At 41.4% G+C, this 9,768-nt stretch overlaps 1 protein-coding gene across 1 annotated transcript in view; it reads left to right on the forward strand.

The window, feature by feature from the left end:
- Positions 1-731: 731 nt before the first annotated feature.
- Positions 732-9,768, forward strand: part of LOC138055879 (neural cell adhesion molecule L1-like) — a 27,766-nt gene continuing 18,729 nt past the window's right edge. The window contains exons 1-7 of the mRNA XM_068901747.1: positions 732-1,059; positions 2,393-2,686; positions 3,828-3,930; positions 4,158-4,339; positions 6,285-6,551; positions 7,136-7,420; positions 9,525-9,768. The exon at positions 9,525-9,768 is cut by the window's right edge and continues 77 nt beyond it. Of these exons, the coding sequence (XP_068757848.1) occupies positions 732-1,059; positions 2,393-2,686; positions 3,828-3,930; positions 4,158-4,339; positions 6,285-6,551; positions 7,136-7,420; positions 9,525-9,768 (1,703 nt within the window). The remainder of the gene's footprint in view (positions 1,060-2,392; positions 2,687-3,827; positions 3,931-4,157; positions 4,340-6,284; positions 6,552-7,135; positions 7,421-9,524) is intronic.

Here is a 9,768-nt window from a genome sequence, read left to right on the forward strand (position 1 = left end):
AGTTAGTGGATGGCTTACTCTGCAAATAGCTAGAAAAAGCTGATCGAGGCAGGGCAAGCCAAATAACAATAATGTTAGGGTAAACGCAAACGAGAGTACCACATAACACGCAAATTAACACCAGCTTTACTGAGTCTGCGCGTGTTGCTTGTGCTTCGCTTGTGTCACTTGGAAAAACTTGTTTGCCTCAAAATTCTAATTTTCTTCCCTTTATACAGGTAGTATGAACCCAATAATAAACAATGAAGTTCATCTGGGACGTTAACATTTTTGCCTGCTGTTGGTTTTTACTTCTTTACCTGCGACCAGGCAAGTGTAACGCTTATGCTTTCGTTGCTTTAGTAATAACTAGTAATAAACAACCATAAAGTTCTGTTTTTTTTTTTATAAGAACCAGTTTATCTCACTTATGCAAGGCTCTGCAAAGAGCAGAGGGCGTAGTCTTCTCCTTTTTGTGGTATGTAATGGTCGGGTGGTCAATCCTCGGTGAATTTGCCTTCGAAGATCAACGACAGGAGTCAACTCCCAATCGGTTTGCTCGGTTGATCAAGCCGAGGACAGCCGTCGGCGAGCAAGACGTCTAAAACTCCAGGATAAATCCTGTAAGGTGCTCGATAAACGGCTTGACAAAACGAAATTTGATACGAAGAGTTCGCGCCTGGCTCTTATTAATTATGGCCGGACTTTCAGTAAGTCCAGTGAATAAGTGCGATGCTTGAGAGAATAGGTTAATGACATTCATCAATCGACTCTTTAAAACTTTATTGGACTCAACAGGTAGCGCCGAAAAACCCGTGATTCTTAGCGAACCTGGGGATGTTACAGTTTCACAATCAAGTTTCACCGTTCTCTGTATCAAGTCGTCGGGGTCCGTGGTGGAATGGTACCGAAGAGGGGCGCCATTGGACGCAGCACGTGATCCTGACATGCAGGTCACGAGAGACGGGTCACTTCATGTAAAAAATGCACGAAAACAAAGAGACGAGGGGGATTACTACTGTCTTGTATCAAGCGGTAGACAGTCTGTCATTAGTAGAACTGCAGACGTCAGATTTGCGTGTAAGTGGATCAAGTTTCAATCCTTGGGTTGCACCTGAGGTCATTGGCGGCCATGTTGGTCAGGACTGAACAACAGCGAAAAAGTATTTGGTAAAAGTATTAAAGTATTATTATGCAAAACGCGAGCGACAGTTTGCTTTTGTTTTGTGCATCAACATGGCCGTCTAATCACGTGAGTGCAAACCAAGAATGATAGTATAAGCAGTTCTCGAACAAGCTTCTAGTATCAATAATATAACAATATTCATGATATAGTAATATTAATAATCTAATAATATAGATAATATAACAAGTAACTTATAATATGGAACAAAATTAATAAGTATAAGAAACATTACAAGTTCCCGAAAGAATTGTCATGTTCCGTGGAAATTAAAGGCTTCTGCAAGGTTTTGAAATAGTTATTAGAGACCTTTAGATCCACGTTTACGGCTAGCCTCAAACTGCTAGAAGTCACGTGACTAGCGCTTGCCGTCACGTTCGAAGCTAAGTTTTGACGTTTTCAACGGCGGAAGGAATGTTTTCACGTAAGTCATTTACCTCAGCTCTCCATGGCGTGGAAGTTACGTTATCCGACGCATGAACGGGGCAAATATAGAAAGCAACTTTTCACCTTTCATTTCATGTGAACTAAAGAATCCAAAGAGCAGTGGTTTTATTTTTCTCATTGACTGGAACATCACTACTGAGCATCGAGGAAATTCAATATGGAGGTCCGTACTTGTTTACTTGAAACTAAATGCACGAACTATCACAACTTCTAACGCCAAACTGCAAACCTCAAACCACAGTTTGCGCTTAGCCGTAAACGTTGATCTAAAGGTCTCTATTGATAGGAGCCTTCGGTTAGGAGCTTGCCTTTCTCTAATAGAAGCGCCATGAGTCAGCCGTTGTGCGTGTCTTTCTATTTTTAGAACGCTACGAGTTCTTCAGCTCTTCACGCGCTGCCGTTTAGAATGGTCAATCAGAATAAGGTTATTGTCAAACGAAGACAAAAATAGCAAAGACAACATAATGCAAATCGTGCAAATTGATGTAAATGTGAGTCACCTGCTTAATTAAAGGTTACTTCTAAAAATAGAAAATTTCGTGGAAAGATTGACTCAAGGGTACACTGCATAGGGGGGCTTCTACTCATGGTCTCCTGTTATTGTAAGTGTTCGTTTAATTTACGTAATTTGAGTGTTTTTGGGAGTCTTGAAAAACTCAGAAATCCATGAAGGCAGATCCGTGACGGCTGCCATTTTGAAAAAAAAAAAAATCAAACAAAAACGAAAAACGCCGCCATGGATTAATTTGTGTTCTTAAGCTTCGCTGTCTCTTTGATTTTCAGATCTTAAACCTTTTGTTGTTAAAGTCGAGATAGTCCAGGAAAACGAGGGTAACATGGAGGTCTTAAGATGCACACCTCCAGACTCTTTTCCCCATCGGACCATAGAGTGGTCGAAGAAAACAGAGACTGGCAAACAGCAGCTTGCACAGTCATCCCACTACGCTGTAAGTCAAGAAGGAGACTTGCACTTTGCCTTTCTGACCAGGGAGGACTCTGGGCAGTACGTGTGTACGGTCACGAATCTGTTTATTATGAAGCACGTTAACAAGACCTTCTCTCTCAGCGTTCTCCCAGGTAATTCGTTGATACAAACGGATTAGTGTATTGGGCTGGTCAAACTGTCATTCAGAGCAGGTTTTAATTGAGTGCAGCGAAAACGAGATTGGGATAATTTCTTTGGCCAATCATAACAGTCTCAGAGAGTCAAATTAGCCAATCCTAATGCAAAGCAAAAGTATGCAGCCGGCTTTAAAAGCGCGGGAAACGCTTGCGAGGATTGCAATTGGCTGAGAATAGTGGCGCGGAATTTTTAATCCAGTTACTAAACGTCGTAATGTAGAAATATAGCACGTATTGCGAGAAGTACTGTCCTTCGTCGTCTATCCTTTCCAAACCTAGGAGGTGATAACCAAGCTCTTACAACTCCCATATAACGTCAATGTCGCGGGATTTTTGGAGACTAGGTTATCTATAGATTTGTCTTGGTTTAGACCAAAGCCGGGTGACCATTGTTAATCCCAGGGGTAATAGCTAACGATGTCAGGCATTTAATTCGTCTGAAACGTCTGATTTCTCCGAAGCCCCGGCGTCTAAAACGGTCGGAACACAAATGTTTCGAAGTTTTTGTGCGCCCCTTGTCGCTTATAAATGGACTATTTGGGCGTTCGCTACTTTAGAAGCCTAAGTAGAAAAATAATGTAGCCTTCATTTGGACTCTAAATGGAGGCCATATTATTGTCTTTCCTAGAGGTAGTTTACGACAGATACAGAACACGGCCGTTTCTCATAACTGATACAATTGATGCCTGGTTTGCGTGGTCACTTATTAGAGAGCTTTAGCAATGACGACGGGAACGGCAACGAGAACGTAATCTAAAAACACAAATTTGCGTTACTGCAATCACTTCGCAACTATTCCTCGCTTTATAATATGGCAAAGCTGTGGCATCTCCTCAGGAATGAAACCGTTATGAACGGCGCTTAATTTAGGGGAGAAAATAGATATTTATCTTCCAAGTGCTGACGTTCTCCATAAAACCTCAAATTTGGCTATTTCACGTTGTTGTTTTGCTGACGACGGCAAAGAAATGGACAAAAGTGAAAAATGCACTTGCAGAGGGTGCAAAGGTATTTTTATTTCATGCCATTTTTAGGGCATTTTTAGGTCTCACAATTGTTATTACATGATTGTTGCCTTCCATCTCTTTCTAAAAAGACACGTCCTATGGCAAGCCGCCGAAGGTAGCAGATGAATTTGAGGTGCAGAGAACAGCCTTAAAAGGAGAAGAATTTGTCCTGGAGTGTATTGCTTACGGAAAGTAAGTAGTGTAATGGGGTAGCAGTAGCTACCCTCTCTTAGGAATTGCGAGTCTGTTTACGAACACTTCAAATGAATAAGGAATGTTTAAAGTCATTTAAGTCTTAAGCATGCTACATTAGAGGCATCGACATACTGTCGTTATCAACTAGTTTAAAAAGTTTGCAAACAAATATAAAACTGAACCCTAGCATCATCATCATCATTAATACTATCCGTATTTTCTAGGCCAGTTCCAAAGATCACTCTTAGAAAAAGAGGTCTGCATACGACCTTAGGAAGCGCGACTGGGAATATCAACAGAATGGTAATCAAGAGTTTTAATCAAGATGATGCTGGAAAATACAAGTGCAGAGCCAGTGACCGACTAGGACAATCCGATACCAAAACCACTATTGTCACTATGGAAGGTGAGCGCCTTATCTCAAACATAAAACAGCGATAAAATTGATTATGAAGTGCATTCGTTGGGAGAACTTTGGAGGTTAGAATCACTAGACGAGCAGGGATGCTATAAAGACATGAAGAGGTGATGACGTCACAAAAACTAAATTTGTGAAAATCTGGATTTTGCTTAAATCGTCCGAAAGATTTTTTACTCAGAAATGTCCTTGACCCAAATCAACGTGTTGGTGCAAATATTGACTCATACAAACAGTCACGAGTCACGCGATCGTCATTTACGCATATGACGTATCAATACACGTGTGACGTAATTCAAGATGGCGCTGAAAAAACAAAAACTTGCCGTAAGCTCACTATATGCACAGGATACCCAAGATTGAAAATTGCATTCTCCTAATATCGAACGCTATGAAAACCTGCTTAACCCAACGGGGTAGTTGTTGTACAGCTGTTTTAAGTTGAAATCAGCGGTAGACTAACAACCTTTGGGGTATCATGATGGTGCCTCAGCAAAAATTCACTTACAAAAAGGGACTACTCTCCACTAACTGAAACATTTGCAGGTAAAAGGAATGTTGAGGGGAATATTGTGTGTGGATGGTCAGTTGTGGGAAAATCACAGTCAAAAGTTAGATTGGGTCTGTAAAACGAGGATGAGAAATTCACAAAGCGAATTCTCCGGCAACCTCAAGATGGCGTTAACAAATGAAACAAGGTCTGTGTGAAAATAAATGCTTGAGTTTCAAAGCCAGCCATTGTCCACCTCTTTAGCTTCCTAATTCCCATTCCATTGTATTTGTTATCGCAAGTCTACTGCTGATTTTATCTTTAAAAACTATACAATAAACTGCCTTGTTACAAACATAAAAACAAGCCCGGTATGTTAGCTACGCCATGCTGATGAGGCCCAAAAGGCCGAAACAGCTGTCCATGTCTGCTAATTGACCGGGTGAAATAGTTGTGCGCATGCGTGATGTGTTGGCCACAGCGGGTTGGTGTTAGCGTGTGTCACCTTGCTTATTATTGTTATAAAAACAAGGCCTGCTTAACCCTATAGGCTGACATGTGTAATCCCTGGTATTCGCCACTAGGGCCATAGCCAGAACAATAAAACGTTCTTACTGAAGCAATATCAAGGTGTAATGGTCTCATCCTTAAACTAGGACCTATTAAACGCACGTATTGTTGTTGGATAACAATGCTAAAAACTGGTTAAACGCTTTTAAATATTGCTGAATGCTAAACTTTTCTGAAAGATATCAAAACGTTACTTTAAAGTGCACCTAAACTTAAACATCTTTTGTTCCTAATATAAACCTCCCCATCCAGAGCAAACGTGTGTCACCATTGCTACCCAGAATTTCGCCTTTTCTGTGCCGTGCAAGCCCCGTAACCTTGGCAGAACTTGCCTCTATTTGGATCCGCGACCGTGATGCGAGAGGCATTGGTCTATTCTCGATTTTACGTCACAAACTGCTTTGCATTCCGTTTTCAAGGAAATTGTGCATTGCAAATCAGTTTGTGACGTCAAATCGAGAATAGACCCGCGGGTCCAAATTACTGCTAGTTTTGATGACGTTTGCGCGTCTTGCCCAGCACACAAAAAGCGAAATTTTGGGGTAAGAATGGTTAAACATGTTTGCTTTGGGTGGGGAGCTTAATATTGTAGACAAAAAATATTTGAGTTTAAATGCGCTTTAACAAAACAAATAGTGAAAAACACGTTATAACGTGTCTGCAACAATTAAGAAAACTGATTGGTTTATCAATATTTTATGACTGTGAAGGAGGTTAAAGCGTGGCGCAACCTCGTCCCTAGCCCCCAGGGCGTTTTTCCCTGGCTTTGGGTGGGGAAAAGCGCCCTGGGGACGAGGTTGGGCGTGGCGCTGAGGTCGTAGAGGAGATCCCCGAATTCTCACTGAAAATTGTGTGTCTTTTTTTCTCTTCCAGCAAAACCGGAGTGGATCACAACTCCAAAGGACACGACTGCAGGATCAAACTCGACAATAACATTGCCTTGTGTTGCATTCGGAATTCCCTCGGTACAATACACTTGGTATTTCAATGGCAAACCAATGATGTGGACTGAGAGGCACTTGTTTCATGAAGGGAATTTAACAATTAAGAGACTCTTACCTGCAGATATGGGAATTTATCAATGCTTCGTCAATAACAAACATGGGCAGATGCACGCTGACATCGAGCTTAACGTTTCAGGTAACACTTCTTTGTTGACTCTAACACAGGGGGCTCAAGGTGACCTTTCCTTTGGCCGGTTTCTTGTTTAAGAGGTCACTATGGCCGAGTGATATCATTACAGTTTGGGTCACATGTCAAAAAGCGCACAGGCAGGCGAGCGTGAGCCACTGTCTTCATTAGGGGTTTTGTGTTTTGTGGATGGCAGTGTGAAAAAAAAAAAAAAAAAAAAAAAAAAAATATATATATATATATATATATATATATATACAGCAGACAGATCAGAGCAAAACACTTCGCTCCGAGCCTCAATGCATGTTGTTGAGGGAAGTGTGAAACACCTCTGAACTAGCAAGGACCCGTAGTTGTTTTGCCTTCGAAGCATTAGCAGGACAGCTTTGTGAATTTCCCACTTTAAGTGTTTCTTTCTCCAGTTTGGTTTCAAACACAAACTAAAACAAATATTGCCTGGTAAAAATAAAGGTTATTTACTTTTATTTAATCTCAATACCTAGTAATTTTACTCTCACAAGGACACTTTGAAATAAAACATCTCAACTAGTATTGTAAATTTGATTAAAAAATGTCATACGTATTTTCTCCAGAAATCCCAGCGGGCTTTGGCATTGGCAGTCGACCGCCTCAGACAAATCAAAAAGTTCTTATCCAATCAACTGTTGAGTTTGCTTGTCGCCCAGTTGGTGAACCAAAACCAATAATTCGGTGGCTGTTCGGAGGATTACAGCTTCGAGGCACTGGGAGATATCGAATTCATCCCAATGGAAATTTAGTGATCCGAAACGTAACCACAATGGATTCCGGCGAGTACACTTGTGAAGCGTCCAACAAGCTTGGAAGAGCACACAGAAAAGGATTTCTTAGCGTAGTAGGTAAGTTTCAGCCACGTTAGCTCATTTAAAAATAAAGTGTATCATGCGGAAATGAGACATAAAATAAATGGACCAGTGGGAATTGTTGCCAGTATAAGGCGTACGAAAACTCCCGCGAGATGCTTGACATTAGAGAGACGTTTCAGGCAAACGGCAAGCGTGGAACTAAAATTTGCGTTTTGCAAAAAATGGAAGAAACTCGTTTGATATGAGCTCATTTCTTGCGTGTTAGCAGCAGGTATCAGGTAACTTTGAAAAGCGAGAGACGAGTTAGAATAACATCATTTTCATGATTTTATGACAAGCAGCAGCCCAGCGTTTCGCGTTTACCGACACGTAAACGCGATGCTTAATATCTCCATGGTGATGAACGATACGTTAAGTAATGGCAATGGTATTGGAAATGAATTTATATACCACACATATAGCAAACTTTCTCATGGCGGTTTACAAGTCTCCATGAGATAGACCACAAAACCGGGAACACCATGCCCTGCTCTGATAGAATAGTGTGTGGGATCTTTAACCTCCCACAGTGTTGATTAACAGGATGGGGCAAACGGTTTACTTCAGCCGGGAAGACTTGAAAGTCTAACCATTTGCAGATGAAATCACAATGGCAGCACTTTCTCCTCAATTATTTGAAGACCCTGAGTGTTGGTTGTCCGACCGGGCTTGTGAGCCCGCGATCTCCCGAACGAAAGTCTGTTGCTCAACAATCTGAGCCACCCGTCGTCGGTCACGTGTCACTTGTTTGGTCTGTAAAGGTTTAGATTTCAGGGAGCATCGTCACCGTTACCATTTTCACTGTCATCGTCCAGGAACCCATTACTTGGAGGTTACAATTCATCTTTTCTCCTCTGAGCAATTAAGCAATATCAAAAATACCATAATACTCTTTGTTTGTCCCTCTAAATTTCGCATAAGCATTGTTTCCAGTTTCCAGTTTCTCTACCATTGTAAATCCCAAGAAGAAAAAAATGCTTATGCAAAAGTTTGGAGGGTCAAGCAAATAGTATTATGGTATTTGCCACTCCAGCCAATCAACGCGCGATTTCTTTGATCATTTGATAGCGGCATTAGAATGAACTTTTAGTTTTATACGGGAATAACTAAGAATAACTAGAAAGACAAAACGATTACTTAATCCAGTGAAAGTAGTGGTTTTTGGTTGTTTTTTTTTTACGGATACAACGTGGCCAAAATAGTCAGGGTTGTTGCATTCAAATTCGTAGATCACTGGTTCTCGGCTGGCCCACGGCCTGCTTCCGTCTGACCTTGTAGCTCAGTCGGTAGAGCAGCGGTGATCTAACCCCCAAGGTCGTGGGCTCAATTCCCACCCTGGTCAGAGTTTTTCTCTTTCTTTGTGTGGGCCCTATTCCATCAGTAGGGCTAACGCTCACATGGTTCATATGGGGTAGAAAACTAGTACTTCACATTACACTCTAATAGTTAAGTCTGTTGATATATAAGTGATACACGGCCAACGTTTGCAAAAACACAACCCTTCCTTGTGCTTGTACGTAGCCAACTGGTTTGCCTCTTTGTAACTATGGAGACAGCGTGGCTCAGTCCGAGTTCAAGACTGAAGTTGTTGCTAATTCAACTTGTTAGCTGCTCTTATAAAGAGCCGACCGGTTTGCCTATGGCCAGTTGTGGTTCTTCTTGTTTGATTGACCCTAAAAAGCCCACATGGGGAATGGTCACTCATCTGTTTGAATTTCGTTTTGCTCGTAGTCATATTCCCAAATGCTACTGCATCATTATCATCTTGCATCCTTCGCCAGATATTTCGGATAGCCAAGTTGGGAGTTATGGGCGATGTGCAGAGGAATTGCATCGTCTATGATAGATTCGATTACTGTCCACGCCTTGAATTGCTTCGGGCTCTTCTATTGTCTATGGCCAAAATGGCGAATAAGGCCCATAGTCTCAGCACCATTGATATTTTATCGACACTTTGATGCTGTGATCGAGAAAATTTTTATGAGAAAAATTTTCTTTTTATTTCCAACCTGAACTAAGATTTACACAAATGTAGAGTAACATATGTCTTGTCTATACGTGTGATCTGAAGTCACTTTTCATCTTTGTCTTATTCTAGAGTACATCGTGGTTACTGATAATATGGCGCCTGAGAGCTCAGTGGTCCTTGGACGGGACACGAGTTTCATGTGTGGTGTGACGACATTGAGTACCTTGGAAGTCACGTTCCAGTGGTTCAGATATTTCGCTCCTCTGGAGTCCAAACGTCATGTTAAGATCTGGAGAACAGACTCCAAAAATAGAGTGTCTTTAACCAGCGACCAAAGAGGTTATCTAAAGATCAATGGAGCAAATTACACTGA

The sequence above is a fragment of the Montipora capricornis genome, chromosome 7 (genome assembly GCF_036669925.1).
Source record: "Montipora capricornis isolate CH-2021 chromosome 7, ASM3666992v2, whole genome shotgun sequence".
NCBI lineage: Eukaryota > Metazoa > Cnidaria > Anthozoa > Scleractinia > Acroporidae > Montipora > Montipora capricornis.